At 54.5% G+C, this 20,488-nt stretch overlaps 3 protein-coding genes across 3 annotated transcripts; 1 reads left to right on the top strand and 2 right to left on the bottom strand.

Moving 5' to 3' along the window:
- Positions 1-426: 426 nt before the first annotated feature.
- Positions 427-14,170, top strand: PGAP3 (post-GPI attachment to proteins 3). Its single transcript, XM_011383022.2, has 8 exons — positions 427-990; positions 2,226-2,323; positions 3,128-3,280; positions 10,626-10,688; positions 11,273-11,334; positions 11,706-11,842; positions 12,110-12,311; positions 12,491-14,170. The coding sequence occupies exons 1-8, from the start codon at positions 810-812 to the stop codon at positions 12,552-12,554; spliced, it is 960 nt and encodes a 319-aa protein (XP_011381324.1). The 5' UTR covers positions 427-809; the 3' UTR covers positions 12,555-14,170.
- A 71-nt stretch (positions 14,171-14,241) lies between these two features.
- On the bottom strand, positions 14,242-16,417 carry PNMT (phenylethanolamine N-methyltransferase). The gene is made up of 3 exons (XM_011383020.2): positions 16,199-16,417; positions 15,425-15,632; positions 14,242-15,294 (listed from the first exon to the last, which is right to left on the bottom strand). Exons 1-3 carry the CDS (start codon positions 16,398-16,400, stop codon positions 14,853-14,855), a joined length of 852 nt encoding a protein of 283 aa, XP_011381322.1. The 5' UTR covers positions 16,401-16,417; the 3' UTR covers positions 14,242-14,852.
- Positions 16,418-18,171: 1,754 nt separating this feature from the next.
- On the bottom strand, positions 18,172-20,362 carry TCAP (titin-cap). The gene is made up of 2 exons (XM_011383015.2): positions 19,217-20,362; positions 18,172-18,990 (listed from the first exon to the last, which is right to left on the bottom strand). Exons 1-2 carry the CDS (start codon positions 19,324-19,326, stop codon positions 18,597-18,599), a joined length of 504 nt encoding a protein of 167 aa, XP_011381317.1. The 5' UTR covers positions 19,327-20,362; the 3' UTR covers positions 18,172-18,596.
- Positions 20,363-20,488: the final 126 nt, after the last annotated feature.

The following is a 20,488-nucleotide window of genomic DNA, read 5'->3' as shown; positions in this document are numbered from 1 at the left end:
GTGCTAGAAGTAAAGCAGGTAAACCAGACAGCAGAAGTCCTCACCCTACCTGAGGAAAATAGACCACTGTATACTATATCAGTCTCCAGGTGTTACCACCCTCAGAAGTGGTGCTTGAATTGAAACTATTAGAATAAAAGTGAGAATAAGAGTGATATAGACAAGACAAAGCCAGGAGGCTGGAGAGACATGGCCCGTTGAGGTAAGTCTGGGGCAGGGGAATGAGGGAGACCAATGGGTGGGGGCCAAATCGTGCAGGGCTTGGGGGATTTTATCCTGAAGTAATTGGGAGCCAGTAAAGAATTTTAAGGAGAGTGACCTGGTCAAATTTGAATTTTTGTTAATGGAGCGAGGACTGGAAGGAGCAAAAGTAGAGGTAAGGCGACTCGTTAAGAGGCTGCTGCGGCTGTCTCGGCGACAGATGATGATGTCTTTAACCAGGGTGGTGCCAGAGGAGACAGAGAGGAGTGGACAGGTCCAGGTAACTCAGGAAGTGAAATCGAACAGAGCTAGTGACAGAAAAATAGCTCTACGGCAAATAAAGAGAATCTGGGAAGAAAAAATATGGGTGTTGACAAAAGACTATTTTGCACCTTAATCCACCAGGCGTTTTCCTCAACCCCGTCGCCTCTATATAAGGAGATGACAGTAAAACAAGGGGCGGGGCAGGCGCCCACAAAAATCCGGGTACTTTTTATTTAAACGAAGTGCACGTCAGCAGAGAGAATACAGAACGCAAGGCACTTCCGGTTACTCCGGATGTGAAGACTCCAAAGCTCCTCCGCCTGCGGGAGGGCCAGGGTGAAGGGATGGCCGGGCGGACGGCGCGGCTGGTGCTGCTAGCTGGGGCAGCCGCGCTAGCCAGCGGCTCCCAGGGCGACCGCGAGCCGGTGTACCGCGACTGCGTGTTCCTGTGCGAGGAGCGGAACTGCTCAGGGGGCGCACTGAAGCACTTCCGCTCCCGCCAGCCAATCTACATGAGTCTAGCAGGTAAGCCCCGCCTTCTATAAACCACGCCCCTTAGTCATGGCCCTCGCCCCTTACGCCCCCTAATATCCCTTTGCAATCTCTGAACTTTAGTTTCCTACCCAGGGGCTATTGTGAGTTTGTGTGAGTGGAGCCCCAGGGTAATGAGAGCCTCATCAGCCAGTTTTATTTTTCCAGAACCTCTCATTTACTTTTTATCTATTAAGTCAGACGGCTATTTATTTAATACTCCTGGATACAGGACCCTGGAATGACACTGAAATCAGACCAGGTCTTGCTTGCCCTTTAGGGCTTGCAGCCTCCACGGGCCATTAACCTTCTCAAGTGCAAGATAGAGGATGATTTGAGCCCTAAAGGACCCTTAGATTAAGCAATAGGAGCATAGAGGAGAGGAAGGAATAGTTTCTGGCTTTGAGAGGGTTGGAGCAGTGATCATTTGGAACATTCTGAAAAGGAAGGGCTTCTGGATGGATACAGTAAATTTGGACCTGTGGCCGTAGTGGGCACCTACTGTGTGACAGGTGTTAAAATAGTTAATTTTCACAATAGTCCTTTGAGGCAGATTTTGATTTTACAGATGGGAAAACTCAGAGAGGTTAAGTGCCCTGCCCAAAGTCTCACAGCCAGTAAATGGTAATGTAAGATTTCCAGTTCTGGCCTATTTGGCTACAAGTTTGTTCTCTTTACTGTCTCTTTGCAATCCAGACAGAGGGAACAGACAAAGTGGAGCCACATCCAGTGGCTTGGTTTACTCAGGGAGCAGGGTGCATGAAAAACAGTATTGGGAAATGAAGTTAGAAAGACAATCTGGGGCCTTAAAAGTCAAATTGAAGAATTTGGGCTTCATTTTTATAGGAGGAGGCTAAGATAGCAAGGGTTCCTCTTTGGTGAGTGAGAACAAATCCTGTGTTTAGGAAGGGCAAACATGAACCCACTTATCCATAGATGAGTCCCATCAGATGCCAAGATCCCTATCTTGAGTGAAAGAAGAGAAGAATTATTTCTATTTGCTCACTGTACACCCCCCACTCCATAGAACGCACACACACACCTTTCCCTTATGTGTATGTCCCATCATCTCTCATCCATCAAGTGGGAAACTAGAATTTTGAGATTTCTTCTGGTTCTCACCAACCTGCAGGCCCTCTTGACCTACATTCGAGTTTGGGCTCCATTTAGGCTTTCTCTGTGTGCCTCTTGTACTGGTGGGGTTCACCAGACCAATTTATCTGTTTCAGGCTGGACCTGTTGGGACGACTGTAAGTATGAGTGTATGTGGGTCACCGTTGGCCTGTACCTCCAGGAAGGTCACAGAGTGCCTCAGTTCCATGGCAAGGTGAGTTGGAGAGTCAGGGTAGGTAGATGATAGTGTGACAGAAGTAAAGTTCCCCCCAGTTAGACTACATTGTCCAAACAATCTGATGAGTGTGTGTTTGGGGCAGGTACCTAATGGTACCTAATCAAAATCTAATGGTTTTCTTATGATTGGATGGGAACAATGTGTCCTGCTTCTAGATTTAGAGTGACAAGATCTAGGAGGTTTTGGGGTCTCTTTAAGAGTGGTGCTGGGCTTCTTAGGGTGGCTGAATGTCCACCTTGCTACAAGGACAAATACCCTGATTCACCATAGAATCCTCTCCGTTGGAATCTGGATTAAAATAGCAATCCTCCCTCAGATTGCCCAGCAAGGCACAGTATGCTGGTGCCTGCCTTTTGGTCCAATATGATCTTGTTCCAGTCTGTTGAGGCTGACAAGAATTATTCTCCCCAGTTTGTCACAGAGTAAGCTGAGGTTCAGAGAGCTGTCAGTGATAGAGGAGAGATTAGGACCTCTGTCTTCTGGATGGCAGGTCTGTGCTTTTCCCCTAGGCCATATAGAACCATCTATTACTGGCCTACCTGGTCTTCCCAGAGAACAGACTTAACAGTGCTGAGTGCTGGCCAGGATAGAGCGATGACCCTTAGCCAAGGACTGGAGGGGAGCTCACTGACATGAAGAGGGACTGAACCTAAGGCTTTGCCTGGGTCCGGAGCTAAGGAACCAGCTGGGAACCTATTGATGCAGCAAGTCAAGAAAAGGTAGGTTGGGCCAGCTGGGGTTTCTTGCCCCTCAGGCCCCCTCCATGTGTTCCTTTTTCAGTGGCCCTTCTCCCGGTTCCTGTTCTTCCAAGAGCCAGCTTCTGCCGTGGCCTCTTTTCTCAATGGCCTGGCCAGCCTGGTGATGCTCTGTCGCTACCGCACTTCTGTGCCAGCCTCCTCTCCCATGTACCCGACCTGTGTGGCCTTTGCCTTGGTAGGTAACCTGGTAGAATTCCTACTTTACACCCTCATCTAGGAAGGGAGAACTCTTAGATCCCCACTCTCACCTTAGAGGGCTTCCATCCACTGAGCTTCCCTTCTGTTTTCCAGGGTTAAAGTTACAGCTGCAAGGTTTTCAGCATTGGAGAGGAAACAAAGAATGTGCTAAATTGGGCCTTACTTTTCTCACAGAGCCCTACGTCAGATTGTTTGGGAAGAAGGGAGAGATGCCCTGAAGGAGGAAGCCACTAAAAGACTCAGTAGGGCAGTTTACAGACACAAAAGGGAGATGGGTGATGGAGAGCATGCTAGAGCCATGGGTCTTTCCAAGGGCCCCTCTGGAGGATTTGAAGCAATCTCAACACTAACTCAGGCCTGGAAGCAGTGGCAGCCACAGCACTCCATCTAAAACTCGGCCTGATCTTAGACCATCCCTGGAGAAGCTGAAATATGTTTCATCTGAGTATCCAGAGAAGGCTCTGAGCTTTATAGTGTGACTGGTCAGAAGAGCCAGCATCCAGAGTCAGGAATTGTGTGAGAAGCATGGACTGTGTACAAATATGAACTGTGACAACCTTGGGCAGGGTGTGAGAGTAAGAGGTTGCCATGGAAGTCTCTAGATCAGAGATACCCCTGTAAGCCATAGGGAAATAATCCACACTCACTCACCTTCCCGCCATCAAAGCAGCCACTCATTCATATATTGAGCACCTACTGTGTGCCAGGCACTTTGCTGGGTGCTGGAGATCCAAAAGTACATAAAAACAGATGGGTCCCTGCCCTCTGGTACTAATCACACAATTGAATGTAAAAGTGCAGTGGAGGAGAGGTGCCGTAGGGCCATGTGATGGGGGACTAGACCAGTACAGGGCAATCAGGGAAGGCTTCCCTAAGGAAGGGGCATGTGAGAGATCAGAATAGTGGGTGAATGTTACCTAGGTGAATTCAGAGAGATTCAGAGTCATCTACGGAGACTAAATATGCATAGGCAAGAGAGAGCTCAGGTTATATGAGGACCTGAATGGCCAGGAGGCTTGCAACTTAGGAAACCAGGGAGTGGGGTGTGAGACTGGTAGGCACTGGATGAGGCCAGCCCATGGAAAGCTCGGGGGCACTATAGAGAACAGATTAGAAGTGGCCAGAGTGGATGCAGGGGCCTAGCTGGTAGTTTTAGCATAGGGCACAGTAGCTAGACTAAAGAGGTAGTGTGGGTCTTGGAAAAGGGAGTATTAAAGAGAAGTGCGTTTGAGCTATGTTTTGGAGGTGACATTAAATTTTTTAAAAGTATTTCTTTAACAGACACATGCATAGCTCTTACTGTATGCCAAGCACCATTCTAAGCATTTTATAAATATTTGCTTATTAATCCCATGATAAGCTTATGAGGTAGGTAGTATTATTACCCCTAGTTTACAGAAGAGGAAACCAGGATTGGAGGTTAAGTAACCTGCTCTAGGAGCCGGGGTCCAAATCCAGGGATCTGGCTCCAGAGTCCGTACCCTTCCCATCCTGGCTGTGCTGACAGCCTCAGCGGTAGAATAGATGAGGAGAGAGGAATCAGAGATGACCCTCGTGTTTTCACTTGTGAGACAGTGATAGAGACTGTGAGTGTGGATGTGATCACCAGGGAGAACTTAGGCAGGGAGAAGAGAAGGGGACTAGGACAGAGCCCTGAGGAACCCCAAAACTTAATGGCTGGATAGAGGAGGAGCCAGCAATGAGGACAGGAGTGGCCAGAGGTGTAGGTGGAAAACTAAGATACTGTGGGTTTGGGGGAGCCCCAGGACGAAGACAGGAAGGTAGTCAAGGAAGAGGAAAACTGATAGTGTAGGGGTGCTGAGAAGTCCACGCTGAGCCCCAGACTGGAGAGACGGGGATCAGAAGGAGGGCAAGGAAGGAGCTGTTAAGCCTCTGGGAAATGCCGATCTTCCCTAATACTATTCATTCAACAGATATTAATAATAATTGCTATTAATGATGGAATAAATCACCTGACAGGCATTGTCCTACAAACTTTACCTACATTTTCTCATTTAATTCTAATACCACTACGAGCTCTGAGTAAGTCTCAGAAGGTAAAAAAACTTTGCCCAAAGTTAATAGCCAACAAGTTTGCGAATACTGGAGACAGGTTGGCATCTAGGGCTGTCTGACTCCGGGGTCTGAGCACTAAGCCCCTCTTCTGGGTTGTCTCCATACACTGTGACAAACGTCAAGCATTTGCTGTGGGTAGAGACAGGGCTTAGCAGTCGTGGGAGGTGAAGCCCCTGCCCCAGAAGCTGAGCCCAGTGGGAGGTACAGGTCCAGCCAGCCTAGGAGGCAGAGTGCAGGCAGAGCCGAGGAGGGCTCAGGTAGAGAGTCTGGGAGTCGTGACATGGGGAGACCACATGGTAACATCTGTCATGGAAGCCCAGGGAGAAGGAGAGGCTTCCCCTGGGACTTGCAGACCTGGTCAGGCTTGGACACATACATATGAGGGGAGAAGAGGTTGGATGCCAGCATTTCAGGCTGGGGCCATAGCAGGAGCAAAGGTATGGAAGCTGGAAAGTGTGGGACCTCAATAGGCAACCTGGGAAGGTCAGCCTGGCCATTCTGTGGCTGTGTGAAGGGGAGTAGAAAGAGGGCAGATGGAGCAGAGAGGGCCCTGAGTGCCAGACTAGGGGGCAGGGACTGTTGTAGAGGCGGGAGCCTTGCATCAGCACATACCATCACCTCCGGCCTGGGTGAGATAGTCACCACTTCCTACTTAGACCTCTCACTGAGAAGGGAATTTGGTCCTGGCTAAGAAAGCAGGAAGGACGAAGAAACTGAGGAAGATACACCTATCCCCTTTCCCTTGGGATTCTTCCTGGGACACTGCTTGTCTCGGCCCCTCATCCCTGTCCCTAACAGAGAGCACAGGACAGCTCTGTCTGAACTCTCTGAGCAAAGCTCAGAGCTTCCTTGGATAGACTCGAGAGTCTAAGAGAGCCTCAGAGGGTCCCAGCCTTTGTCTTCATGACATGTGCCAAAAGCTAGTGGTCATTTCATGACTCTTCATCTCCCTGATTTTTGGGTCTTTCATCTCACTGTCATCTGCCACTCATTTTACTTCTTGGTGAGGTGTCACACTTCCCAGGGGTATCCGAGGACTCTCAGGGACAGAGCAGGAGATGTTAGGTGGGGAAAGGCAGATCCCTGGGGCCAGAGTGTCTTAGGGCACCCTACGAGATATAGTGTCCTGGGACATGGAACCGCCTCAGGTTACCACTAGACCCTTGAGGGACGGAGTCTCAGCATTCACACACCCTTGGATGATCCAGTTTGGATTTTACACTTGATCTTTTTTCCTGTGTGTATTTGCAGCGGGGAGGGATCCTGCCTTTTCGGAGGGTATGGCAGTGGACTTTGTCCGGGGCTGGGTCTTCCAGAGCAGTGGGGCTCCTGATTTCTGTTGGGATGGGGTAGAAAGATCCATCACCTACTCTTGGTTAGGTCTTGAGGTGGAGGGGTTGTCTCAGTCTTTTTCTCCGGGAAATGAGGAAACCTTGCCCCTAGCAGGACTAATGAAATTTTGGCATAAGAAGGCAGCTCCTGCCTTGACATTTAGGCCTGAGCTTGGGCTGGGTGGCGGCCAGGCTTTGGAGGAGCCCGCCAATGCTGTGTACACCACAGACCTTTGACTTCATGGAACTGAGGGCTCTGCTCTCTGCCAAAGCTAGGAGGCCAAACCAGTTCCCTGCCCCTTCATCCAACAAGGAAAGGTCCTCAGGGGTAGAGGTGAAAGCCTGACAGTGCCAAGAAAGCCCAAACTGTCTCTGCAGGAGGATTATGGAGGTAAGGACTGACCGTGCTCTATCTCTGCTGAGGAAACTATGGGAAGAGATAGGTTGAGGCTGCAGCAGAATGAAGGTTAGATTTCAGAAAGGACTTCCCGACAGTCAGACAAGAGCTTGTGGTACAGGCAATGACAGGAAATCAAGGAATCCTTTTTGATGGTGGAAAAAGCCCATCTCCTCCCATCTCCATCCACCTCTTCCCCTCTTCTCTCTCAGGGGTGAACTGGGGCAGGTTTGCCCTGCGTGAGGCAGGGGATGAGACACTGTGGCCTCTGGTCTGGGGTGCCCAGGATGGCAGCAGGCATCATATTTAACATTCTGCCTCCCCCACTGCTGAGACACTGAGCTATTTAAAGACCCACTTGTCCCCACCTCCATGGTGTCAATGACAGCCCTGAGCACTGGGGCTTAGCGCTGGGGTCGAATTCCTGACAGATCTGGCTCACTTGACATCCAACCAGTTTCACGGCTGTGATATTTTTGTCTCAATTTTCTTATTTTCCAACAGACTGAAACAGCCTCCTGCTCTCCCTCTACCCAGCCTTCCCTGTCCCCCTCCATTTCTACCCTGGTTGGCACCCTGCCCCTGGTCTCCCCCTGTCCTCAGTGTTGACAAGAAGTTCTTGGAGCCTGCTGGGCCAGCCCATCTTCCTCCTGGCCCATCTGATTGGCTAGTTACCCCATCTCCCCCCTCCCCACTCTTCTCAAGCTTGGCTGAAGAGTTCAAGAACAGCCGTGCATTTGTGTCTTGGGGGTTTTCCCTTCCTTCCACCTCCCTATGTCCGTTTGAGTCTTGATCATAAGCTGAGTGAAGGGAACTAGTATCTCTTCAGTTCATTCTGGTGGGATAATGGCTCAGGAGCAGGAGGACAGGGCTTTTCCTATAGCTGAGGTGTCTGCATTCCGGGATTGAGAGACCTTTGGGCCCCATGGTTTGACCTGGAACACTGTGACCCTTGAAGAAGAGGAAGATGGGGATCAGGTGAAGGGAAGTGGTGGGGGTCAGTTTGTTGGACATGATGAAGAAAACTGGTATTTATGAGGTACCTACTGTGTACCAGGCAGCTATAACAGCAACCATTTGTTGAGTGGTTTCTTTGTGCCAGGCATTTCACAGACATCATCCTCAGGACCCTCGTATGCACTGGGCACTGTTATTAACCCTGTTTTGTAAGTGAGGCAACTGAGGCCCAGAGAAGCTGTTATTTGCTCAAAATCACACAGCTGTTTAGGGGCTGAGGCAGAACTTGAACCCAGGGTCCATCTCATTGTGAATGCTTTGGACATTCTGCCCCTAGCCTGGAACTATGGGATGGACCTGGGCAGCTGTGGAGAGACCACCCCTTCTCCACCTAGACTTCGTTGGCCTGCAGGAAGAGTGGGAGGATCCCTTGGCCTCTCAGGTCTGTGGAGAGCTGTGAGGGTCCTATGCTGGTCAACAAGGTGGGGAGAAATAACACCTAATGTTTTACCCTCTCCTGGGCCCTGAGCAGTACCCTGTACCTGTATTACTCCTTAAATCCTTATCAACACTATGATTATTCACATTTTACAGATGAGAAAACTGAAGCAGAGCAAGGTTAAATAACCTGCCCAAGGACACACAGGAAATGCAGAACTGGGACTTGAGCCCTGGTAGTCTGGCCCTAGGGCCTGCATTCTAATGACACTATCTCCCAGGTCTGCGGAGAGAGTCAGAAAAGGAGCCCCCCATAATGGGCCACTCCCCAGAGGAGAAGGGACTTTTCAGTAGTATAGGAACATCGAACAGGGGGAAAGTAGCCCTCACCCCTCTGCTTTACAGCTGAGCCCTGGCCCTGCGCACCGCCCCCCTGCTTTCACTGTTCCAACTGCCACTTAGCTCAGTCTTTTTGCCACCTCCCCCTTCCTGCCTGGTGACAAGGAGGCCTGGCTAGCTTCCAGCCCCTGCTGGGTTCCCCTCCTCCCTCTGTCTCTGGCTCCAGGGCCATTCTCCTCCTCAGGGATGTCCCTGTTCCTGGCTTGCCTAGGAGACCTGGCCCATGTGATCACCTGGGTCTCATCTCCAGCCTGCCTCTCTCCCCCATGCTGGCCCTGAGCATCACACTTCATGGGAGCAGTGTCCCAAGAAGCCACCCTATTCTGTCCTCCAGACCATGCCTCCATTACTGTCTCTAGGGAAGGGGCAGCAAGAGGGATGGGACAGGATGGTGGTCCTCAAAGGAGGGAGCAACCTGACCTGGAATAATCACCTGACATCAAGCCTGGAAAGGGATGAAGGAGCATGTAGACCAGCCCCTGGTTTGTCCTCAGGCCTTTGTCTAGGTCATGAGGAGCATAAATACGGGACTCACCCAGGACCCAGGCCAGATAGGCTTGTCCCAGGAGCCTCCAGAGACTTCCAGGGCTGACTGGCTTTGCAAGGAGAGCCTTGCCGGCCCCCTTTGCATTCCTCTTCCCATTCTCAGAAGCCCCTTCAGGCCTCCATGAGGGAACTCATCTTGCCGTCTGAGCTTCTTGCTGTAGTACTGGATGGAGAGTGGCTTCCTGCTGTGCTCCCTCAGTCCCCTGCGCAGACAGTTTTCCTGGCATATTGGACCCAAGTTAGCAGCTCTTGGCCTTTTCCTGTCTCTCGAAGGGTTGTCCCACTGTAGCTCATCCCTCCCTACCTCCAGGGCATCCAGGCAGGCTGTTTTCTTCCTTTGACTGGTTGTCACTGGTTTCCAGCACTTCCTCCCAGCCCATGTATGTATCTCTACCCCAGCCCACCCTCCTTTCAGTAATTTTGGCCTTTGCCTTTGATACAGCAATCTCTGAAAAGGTGCCAGCACCAACTCCCACAAGATGATATGTACTCTCTCCTTACAGTTAATTTCCAGGAAAAAGTCCTCAACAGTTCCCCTGGGCCCTTGCCCACCCCAGCTCCTCCAGTCCGGCTTCTCTGCTTCTCCCAGAGCTCTAAGCAGCAGCCACTGGTCTGGCGGGTTGGGCCGGCCCAGCCAGAAGGAAGCTAGGCTCAGTTGGCCAGCCTCCTCAGAGACTTGGCCCCAGTGGGATCTGCTTGATCTCCCTCCCTTGCTTGCTTGCTCTGGACACACCCCAAGCTGGCTCGAGCCCCTCCACCCCACCCACTTCATTCCCGCCCCCAGAGGCTGAGGTCACTGGCTCCCCTGGCCCGGGTGGGGCTGTCATCACCTGCCAGTTGGGGAAGGAGGCAAGGCCCCCCCAGTAGCTGTTGTCTTTAGCAATTGAGTAACCAGGGAACTTGACTTTGCCTGAACTGGTTCCCAGCCAGGCCAGAAACCTGGGGAAGCTTCAAGCCTTCCACCCGCTTTGGGGGTTCAGGGTGATAGGAAGCTGAGCCTGAGGGAGCTGGGATGAGTGGGAATAGAGAGGCATGGGTTTGTTTAGTGGGCTCCAGGAGCAAGGGGAAGTGCATTTCTCTGCTCAAAGAGCCCCTTTCCAAAAGTGAGACAGTTGTGAGCCCGGTGGGGGTCTTCCCCACCCTGGGGTGCCACACTTACCAGCCACCTCCCTCCTCAGGTCTCTCTCAATGCTTGGTTCTGGTCCACAGTCTTCCACACCAGGGACACCGACCTCACAGAGGTGAGCACCCCTCCTGCCTGGGGAGGGGAGGGATGGGGCAGAGCTGGCCCTTAGGTCTCATGCTGACTCCGTTCAGGGAGCACTCGCTCTGTGCTGGGCATCTTAAACTTGTTAGTTGCACTTGAGCCTCACTTAACCCTTGTGAGGTAGGTGTGATTATTGGTTCTTCTCAGCTGAGCCTTGGAAGGGTGAAATCACTTGCCAGAATCACCCAGCTAGTAAAGGGGTGCAGTCAGACTGGAGCCCACAGTTGTGGAACTCCAGACTGCACTCTGAATTCTTTGATGCTCTGGAGTCTTGGCGGGTACCCTCCACTAATACCTCTGCTTGAGCACAGTTTTTAAAAATTGTATAATGTAAATACAAGGGTCAGTCTGTTAAATTCAGGAGTGAAACAGCAATGGGCAGAAGGGACACAAGACACAGACCCCACTGACTATAGGGCTTGGACTCCAGCTGTGTGTGTGCCACCTCTCCTTGCCCCGAACCCTGGTGGGTCCTCACTGGGCCCTATCCTCCATGAAGCCTTGTCCACCTCCTACTCCCCTCACACTGGCCCCTCATCCAGCTCTCCCTGTCTTCAGAAAATGGACTACTTCTGTGCCTCCACCGTTATCCTACACTCAATCTATCTGTGCTGTGTCAGGTGAGCACCTTGGCTGCCGCAGGGGCAAAATCAGGCCGGGGGGCGGGGGGGCGGGGGCATAAAGGGGTCACACAGCCCTTCCCCAGGGCTGCTGTCCGCAGGGCCTTTTTCTCCAGTCCCTCAACACACACATAACCCTGAGGACTGGATGGGAACTCTGGGGTCAGACTAGGGGCCCTGGCTTTTTCCAAGGAGCTGTAGCATTTGGTCCCAGGCCCCTGGAGGATTGGAGGCCTGCCTAGCATGCCTGTTTTGGTGGAGGAGGGGGCAGTGGCTTCCATGTACTGATGTTGGGATGAGGGGATGCTTCGGGGAATTCTGTTCTGGGGACGGGCTACCCTCCATCTGAGCAGCTCTGGATGGTGACGCAGGACCGTGGGGCTGCAGCGCCCGACTGTGGCCAGTGCCTTCCGGGCTCTCCTGCTGCTCATGCTGACCGCGCACGTCTCCTACCTGAGTCTCATCCGCTTCGACTATGGCTACAACCTGGTGGCTAATGTGGCTATCGGTGAGGTGGGACTGGAACCCTGGGGAGCTGGACCAAATGCAAAACTGCCAGTTTGGAGTGGAAGTTTGGGGCTGATGCTGTTCTTGGAGAAGGAGGTTCTAGAGAGACCCTTGGGCTAGAGGAAGGGGAAAGATTTGGGGTAGGAGGTGGGGGGCTGGGAGGAGAGTCTGAGGTGGTCCTGGGGTCAAAGAGCATAGGAATAGGGGAGGCTTTGGGGGGTAGAAGGAGTTCCAGGGAGTGAGCATCTCCCCACCCCCACCGCCCTAGGCCTGGTGAACTTAGTGTGGTGGCTGGCTTGGTGCCTGTGGAATTGGCGTCTGCCTCACGTGCACAAGTGCGTGGTGGTGGTCCTGCTGCTGCAGGGGCTGTCCCTGCTGGAACTGCTGGACTTCCCGCCTCTCTTCTGGGTCTTGGATGCCCACGCCATCTGGCACATCAGCACCATCCCTGTCCATGTCCTCTTTTTCAGGTGGGTACTACTCCCTCCCCAGCACTCTCCTTCCTTGTGTCCTTCCTCACCTGCTCCATAGGGCCAACTGAATTCCCTGCCACTTTGCCACCTACCAGCTTGCCTTCATTCACCCCCACCCTGCCCCCAGGGGGCGCTCTCAGAGCTAAGCCTCAGTGAGTTTCTTCCTCTGCTCACAGCTTTCTGGAAGATGACAGCCTATACCTGCTGAAGGAATCAAAGGCCGAGTTCAAGATGGACTGAAGGCCCTGGGAGCGGGACTGCTCTATTGGGGATTCTGCCCCCTCCCTGTTGGCTCTCCTCTCTCCAGTCCTTGAGATGATTTATTTTTTCCCTTTTGCATCTTGAACTTAGACATGAAGGGTGTGGGCCCAGAATCATGTCACCTGCCCATTGCTCACTCCACATGGTTCTCACAGGTCTTGGCATCTGTTAGGGCCTGGCCTCTAAGCATCTAGGGATAGAGAACGGGTAGCCCCTCTGGTTCCTGAGCTGAACTGGAGTGGAGCTGTGTTCTTAGCCACTGAGAGGAGAGCTGCCTCTGCCTCTCTGTCAGCCTCCTCCTCGTCCCCTCACTGCCTAGGTGGTTCCCCTAGCCCTCTGGCTAGCTGGGAGACCAGGTACCAAGCGTCTAGGGATCTTTTGTTACCCCCATGCCCTCCTCCAGGGACCACTAGGTGGCACTAGACACTTGCTCTTTGGCTGCCCACGTTTTAAGGCAGGTGGCATTTCCCCCTTGGGTTCTTGAGGGACCAAGCTGTTGGGATTGAGGAGCAGTCTCACCCTGACTATTGCCTTGGCCAGACCCCTAGGCGGCCTCATCACACTCCCCATTTTGGGCCAGGACCCCAGAGAGCCCAGGACAAGAGTGCCCCTGGCCTCTGTGTTGGTGTTCTGGTTGGGAACCTACACACAAGTATGTAAGAGAGTGTGGATCAGACCAAGTGTGTAGGTGATAGGGTGTTGAGCACAGGCCTGGGGTGTGTGGAATGCTGGGTAGGACAGTGTGTTTGAGCTCTGGCCTGGTACAGTGTGGAGAGTGGTTTTAAAGTGTGTGTGTTGGGGTGGGGGTTAGTATAAGTTAGAGGAGTATACATAGACTGAGCGTGAGTGCAGATGAGTGTACCACATAGGGGACTTTGGAGCAGGATGAGAATCAAGTCACAATCACCAACCATTTATTGAGCACCAACTCTACAAAGCCCCAGGCCAGGCAGAAAGCCAGAGTATCCCCAAGATCTGGCTGGGGGTATGGGTGTCCAGGCTGTATGTTTGTATATGTGTTTCTGTCTGTTGCCCACCGCCCCCTTTGCAAACCACATAGGGCACCTACACAACTCAAGATCACCTTCCAGAATGAGCAACTTGGGAGGCAGAAGGAAGAGGGAAAATGGGCATTCTCCGGGCCCCTCCAGCCTGCCTATCTTCTCCCTCACCCCAGTGCCCTGCCTACTAAGCCCCTTTGCCACAGCCTGGACCCTGGGGAAGGGTAGGGGCAATCTGAGGGAGGAGGGGAAAAGGCTTGTGGCTGGGTCTGGTTTCTAGCCTTCCCAGAGGCAGGCAGCAGCTGTGCTGTGCCTGCCCCCTGGTAAAGGTGACCCTGCCAGTTGCTGGCAGCTCTGGGATAGATGCGGAGCTCCAGAAACTTTCCATTCTAAGGCATTCCCTGTAATTAGAACAGGGCATCTGGATTCTTGCTCTTTCCCTGCTGCCTTGTCCCTCCCTGGGGTAGGGGCACTATGCTAAGACTCCAGCCGAAGGGACTGGGGTGGCCTGTGTTAATTTCTTTTGATACTGAGAAATATTTTAAGGTTGGAGGGTAGCAAGAGACGTTCTTAATAAACCAATTTCCAACCTCATCTACCCTTGTTCGTAGTGTGAGTACGGTGGGCTAGAAGGAAGGAGGAGACAGCACTGGCTAGAGGCAGCAGATGGATGGGGTCTCTACTTAGGTATGTGGGTGTGAGGGTGGCGGGGACCAGATACAGAGCAACAGCAGAGCTGTGCGGAACTCCAGTCTAGCTTGTGCGGGGAGCTGGGGGAGAGAGCCGGCGCCCGTTCTTCCCCTCTCACTTTTCTGGGCTTTTGTTTGTGCCTAGATTGTAACCCTGCCTCCTTCAGTTTCCGCTCAGTCTCTTAATTCTACTCCCATCCTCCCCTTCTGGCCTGAACCTTTCTGAGCTTCATCTGCAAACAGGATAACTGGACCTGCTGCTGAGTATGAGGACCAAATGGACTTGGTAGGTACCTGACACACAGTAGATGCTGACCGAGGTCCCTCTGACCTAGGCCTTCCTTAGTTTGGGAAGAATGAGTGGTACAGAAACCTACGTTCATGGAAGCTTCTGGAAAAAACGGTTAGGATCGATGCCTTCCCACATCCCCACAACATAAGAGCAAGCTCTTGGTCCTTGATGCTTCCCAGGAGAGCTACAGAAAGCACTGACACTCAGCAGCAGAGACATTTCTTTATTAGGTGCCACCTCAGATAATAGGGAATATGGGTGGATGAGGGCTGCTGGCACTGGCTGCACTGGGGCATCACACCCCGACCTTCTTCTGGGCCCAGGCAAAGAAGATGCCTTTGACATCGTCTACACCTGTCCGAAGATGGGCAGGCATGGTGTAGGTGCGCAGGTCCCGCACCTCGTAGCCGCTGTGCACCAGGGCCTCCCTCACCTCTTCCTCACACACTGGCACCACTACCAGCCTGACTTCCCCAGCCAGGTACCATGACTCTTCCAGGGCCCCAATGAGGAGGAGGTGCCCCCCAGGCCTCAGCAGTGTGGTGATATGGTCCAGGGCCCGCTGGAAGCTGGCAAGATCTGGGCTCACTGCCTCTAGGCAGAAGGCAGAGACCAGGGCATCAGCAGGCAGGGGAGCCAGGCTCCCAGTACCCAGGGGCTGGGGCTGGTGCACATCAATGGGCAGGACCCTCTTCACCGTGGCTCGAAGCTGGTGCTCTTTCTCCTGCCAGGACTCACTGTGCAGGGGCAGAAGGTGGCATCAGGACCAGGGCTCAGGACAGCCCCACACTCAATCCTCTGTTACCCTCCCCCCATTAGCCATTGTATGGGAGGCCCCCTGCCCAACTCTCATCCCGTAGCCCTTACCCCTTGCCCTCAATGAGGCAGACGTGCCGGCTATACGTGCTCCAATCAAAGGCCCCAGCTTCCTCCCGCAGCCAGAGCCCCAACTCTTGGCGGTTCACCTCCAGGAAGTCTGTCATGGTGATGTCCTCAAAGTGGGTACAGGCGCTAAGCAGCTGGTATATGGTGGGGCCTGAACCAATGTCGATGAGGGTGCGTCCAGACACCTCACCTAGGTGGGGCAGAAGAAGGGGGTCCTGGTGCCAGGTCTGTCCAGGTGCCTCCTCCCCCACCTCAGTTACTTCTCCCTTAACTGCTTCTCCTCCTTCCTCTATGTGTGTCTGTCTCGAAAAAGCATTGGCTCTGGAATAGGACTAACCAAGGTCTGAGTTCTGGCTCCAACATCCACGGACTTCCCCCAGCAAAGGAACCTAACTCCTCTGAAACTCAGGTTCCACATCTATAAAACCACACCTACCCGTGAGGATTAAATGGGGGAATCCTCTGGTGCCTGGCAGTTTCTCTCAGTTGTCTCTCCCTCCTCCCCATATTGTCTCCATTTCTTTTCCTGTTTCTCTTTTCATCCCCACCTCACCTCTCAATTCTGAGCATTCTCCCCTCGCCGCCCCTCTCCACCTGTCTCTCCTCTGCCCCTCACCTAAAGGATATTGCTCCTCTTCCCCTTCTATTTTCATCTCTTAACTACCTATCTCTGCTTCTTGGTCCCCATCTGGTTCTCTTATGCGCCCCTTCAGCTCCCTGATGACTTCCTGTGCGCCTCGGTTCCCACGCGCTCACCGGTGGCGAAGGTCTGCGCCAAGCAGCGCAGCTTCCAAGGCCCGACGCCGTCAGGGCTGCTCAGGTCCCCTCGCGGGGGCGCATAGTTGTTGCGGAGGTAGGCGCGGGGCTCGAAGCGCTGGTAAGCCGAGGCGACCGCCGCCCGGCCCGGGTGCGAGTCAGGGGTTGCGCCCGCCCCGTGACCAGGATCTGCCGTGCTCATGCTGCTGCCGCTGCCCGCTCTGTCTCCCACTCGCCTCGCTGTCCCTTTATCTGCGGCCAGACCCCCGCCCCGACCCTTGCGCTGCGGAGGTGGCGGCCGAGAGCGTACCAGCCCGGGGCCAGGCGCTGCGTCTCCCCCACCTCATCCATCTCCTTTAGTGTCCCAGCAAAAGACAGACGCGGGTGTGGGCGGCCGCCGCTGGAACATCTGTTCCCGCCCCTGTTGCACAGTTGCTCCCGCTGCCCTCTACCCTCACCCTGCACCTCAGCCTCCCATGCCCATTATCCTTAGATCCCCTGCCCCACCGGCCCCAAGCTCCTCCCGTCGCTCTTCTCCTGCTTCCGCAGCCATGACCCCCTTTTGCCCAGCATGCCATCCCTTCTCTTCTGCCAGAGTTTGAACTAGCCCTGTCCCCAGTCCCCAACTACCAGAGCCCTCCTTCCAAGGGCCCGGACCCCACGCCAGGCTCCCTTTCTCTCGGACAACCTGTCGTCCAACATCTACCTCTTTCCTTAGCAAGGTCACCCCAACTCCCCTTCTCCTACCCCCGTCCTCCAATGCCCCCGCCCATTCCCACTGCAGAAAGGACAGTCCGTTCTGGCCTCCACCACGGTCGCCCCGGGGCCCCACGGCGGAGCTCCGCCTGCCCATTCGATGGCAGTAGCGATAGGGAAGGCGAGAGGGCCTAATGTACTTAGCAGGTGGAACAGCGGGACCTTCTCTATGGGCCCTGCGGGCTCCTAGCCGCTTATCTGGGGGCTGCTGAGGACGGACGGCTCGGGATGTTCCAGCCACGTTGGGAGCACGGGACCCAGGTGAGGGCGGGAGGGCGCAGGGCACATTTTCTATGCTGCCAGGGCCACCAAAAGGCGTAGTCCCAGCCTTCGGGCTTCGAGGGATTTGGGGTCGCTGGTCTGGGATTCCTGACCCCTCTTCTCTCCCAGCCCACACTCCAGCACCCATTAGGGGAGTGGGCCTGGCCAGGCCTACTGGTCCTGCTTGGCACTTCAGGTACCAGGGTGTCAAGATGCCAGGGTCTCCTCTCTTATCCCCTCAAATACGAAACGAATGCTACAGATCATCTCCCTGGTCTTCCTGGTCAGTCCAGGACCTCTCCGTCCTGGGTAGGCTACCAGCCCCTGCCAGGACGGGCCCCTGGCCTCCTCTGTACACCTCCACCCGGCCTCCCTTGTCCCAAGGGGAAAGTGTCTCCTCGGGCCAGGCAGCCAGATTAGAACATGAGTCACCATAACAGCTGCAGGGGTCACAGACAAGAGCCTGACCTCCCCACACCCCCGACAACCCCACAACCCACCCTGGGCTCCCAGGAGAGGGAGGGTGGAGGACCTGGACCCAGCCAAGGTCTGATTCTGTCTGGATTCAGAACTGAGAGGCAGGTCAGCTTTGAGGTCACTGACTCCATCCACACCTTGAGGCACAGCCAAGGAGTCCTAGTGCCAGCTCCCTCCATATTCTCCATGAGATTATTTAAACAAACCCTGGATGCCAGCTGGCCTCCTGGGCACTGCCCAGTTCCAGGGGACTGGACATGAAGGCCAGGACTGCACAGCAGAGTCAGAGTACAGAAAGAGAACTGGACAGCCACCCTATTTACAGCTCTGTTCCTCCCCTCAGCCCCAAAATGGGGTATACCTACTAGCTCTGCCATATCTGGCTCAGATACAGGGCCCGTTCCCAGAAGTGGGCATGGGGGCGGGGGGGTGACACCAATGGGCTGGCCACCACAACCACAAGGAAGGACACAGAACTGGAACATGATTGAGCATTTATTGCAGCGCTAATGGGGGTGCTGGGGGTTCCACTCTGCCTCTGCCCTCTTCACATCCCCCTCCCTCCTGCTTTCTCCAAGCCTCCTTCCCAGAGCATTCCAGATCCCTGTACTCTTCTTGTCCTTCTCTGAAGCTGAAATCCGGACCAGGTTTCAGGGACTTCTCACCCTCACCAGCATCTTTTGTCCCTTCTCCCGGGGCTGGGCGTACTCAGCTGTGCTCACTATCTTTGCTCCCTTTGGGAACTCAGGGGACCCAGGCATCCTGGCCTCTGGCTCCCTCCTCCTCTAGCCCCCAACTCTGGGCAAACTACAAAGCATCCATGGCCAGCAGCTCCCCTCCATGGCCTTAGCCAGGAAGGGCCCAGCCCAAAGCAGGCACTGTGGAGCCCGAGTCACAGTCCCTCTCAGCCTCTCTGTGCTTCCTGGGACATGGAGCGAGACAGAGAGCGACGAAGGGTGCCTGGCTTGCTGACAGACACCACGGGGGGCAGCTGCTTGGTGATCTCCGCCACGTCCTGGCGCTCCATGCACTGCCCACCCAGGGCCGTCTCCAGTGCCAGCAGCTCCTGCAGCTGGATGGGGGTATCCTCGCGCTCCTCTTTGGCAGCACCCATTTTGGTGGGGGTGAAGATGGGTAGCGGCAGCACCCGCTGGTAGGGCAGCTGGTACTCCTGCAGCCCGCGGCCAAGGATGCCCATACGCATCACCAGCCAGGGGGAACACTGCACCAGTGCCTGGCACTGTCCTTGCTGGTGGTAGGTCTCATGCCGCTGGGCATCCTCCTCATGCAGGGAGCAACTGGGGAGGAGAGGGAAGGGGGCACTGAGCTCCTGAAACTTGTTGCCCTCTAGTCATGGGCTGGGTGGGGGGAATCCCTGGATGCAGGAGGGGTGACTCCATTTCACTCTCCCAAGTGGGCACTCTCCTTGCCCCCACCCCCAGAAACTTTGTGCTCTGGCTTCATAAGACTCAGGGAGGGTGCTCTAGGGGAAGAGAGGAGGGACCCCAGCTAGCCAGCACTCACCCCTCCTCAGGCCGCGTGGACAGTGTCAGATCCTTCCACTCAGCCCAGAAGGCCTCTCTGCGCTCACAGTTTTCCTCAGACACCTGGCAGCTCAGCTCTGAAGTGGCCATGATCAGCTTTACCCCCTCGGCTCCGCTCCTCCCAGGCCCTTTAAATAGCCCCCTCCTCCTCCTCCTCCAGGGGCTATTTTCAGCCCCTCTGGCGTCAGATGCTAAAAGCAGAGCCAAGATTCTGATGGGGGGACTCTGGGCCCAGGGCAGGGGTTGGGGTACCTGGACTCGGGCTGGTTCCAGGTTGGAGGTCAGCTTCGGAAGAAATCTAAGATACTGCAGTGGGGGCAGGGGTCCTCAGAGTGACACTTCCAGGTGTCTGATACTCCTTAGACACTGTCTGAGACCAGGCACATGCCCAGCCTCGTGCCACCTTGGCACCTGCCCTCTGCTCCACCCCTTACCCCTCACCCAAGGAGGATAGCAGCTTGTCTGTAAACAGAGCAGGAGAGTGCAGGATCTGAGGTCCCTCTGGGCTCTGTACCAGGCAAGCGGCCCCCGCACTCCACTGCTCTCCTCTGCCTGGGTTCAAGGGCACATCTCTGGACCATGCCCCTTGACAGGAATGGACAATGCAATCACGTCCTCAGGCATCTGCATCTAAAGGCCTGGTTCCTGGCCGACACACCAGCAGGGAAAATGGCAGTTCACTCCACACTTGGGAGCCTAGGAACGAACCTTTGCCAGGTATGGTTCTTCCCAGTGGCCAGTGGTCAGAGAAGTGGTCTCCCAAGTCGGGCCACTCAGAGTGGAGGGAGTAGGTATTGGAGTGGCCCCCAGCTCTACTCTCAACACCCCAAGTGGGGTGAAACAGGGTGAGATGGCCATCCAGGGGCTCTGATGAGTGGCAGTCAGCAGATCTGGCTCTAGCCTGTCAGCCACAAGTAGGTGTGAATATGGGCAGTATCTGCCCCTTCCTGGGATACATTTTCCCCACTTTCTGGTCACAAAGGCCTGACCAGAGCTCTAGGGCTGCCAGCTCAGCGTGCTACCTGGGAGGGGCCTGGCTCTTGTTCATGGGGAGCAGGATGGGAGGATGGCTGCTGGGACAGCCCAGCACCCAAGAACAGCAATTCATGGTGCAAGAAGCTGGCACACAGGGTGGAAGGCACGGGGTGGGGGAGGGGAGGGAGAAGCGAGGGCATCATTGAATGGATAAAGCACCCAGCAGCTGGGAAAGTCTATGGGCACCCAAGTGGGGCAGACTACATACCTTTGATTA

Source organism: Pteropus vampyrus, unplaced genomic scaffold (assembly GCF_000151845.1).
Source record: "Pteropus vampyrus isolate Shadow unplaced genomic scaffold, Pvam_2.0 Scaffold503, whole genome shotgun sequence".
Lineage (NCBI taxonomy): Eukaryota > Metazoa > Chordata > Mammalia > Chiroptera > Pteropodidae > Pteropus > Pteropus vampyrus.
This window is presented reverse-complemented; position numbering and strand designations above follow the sequence as displayed.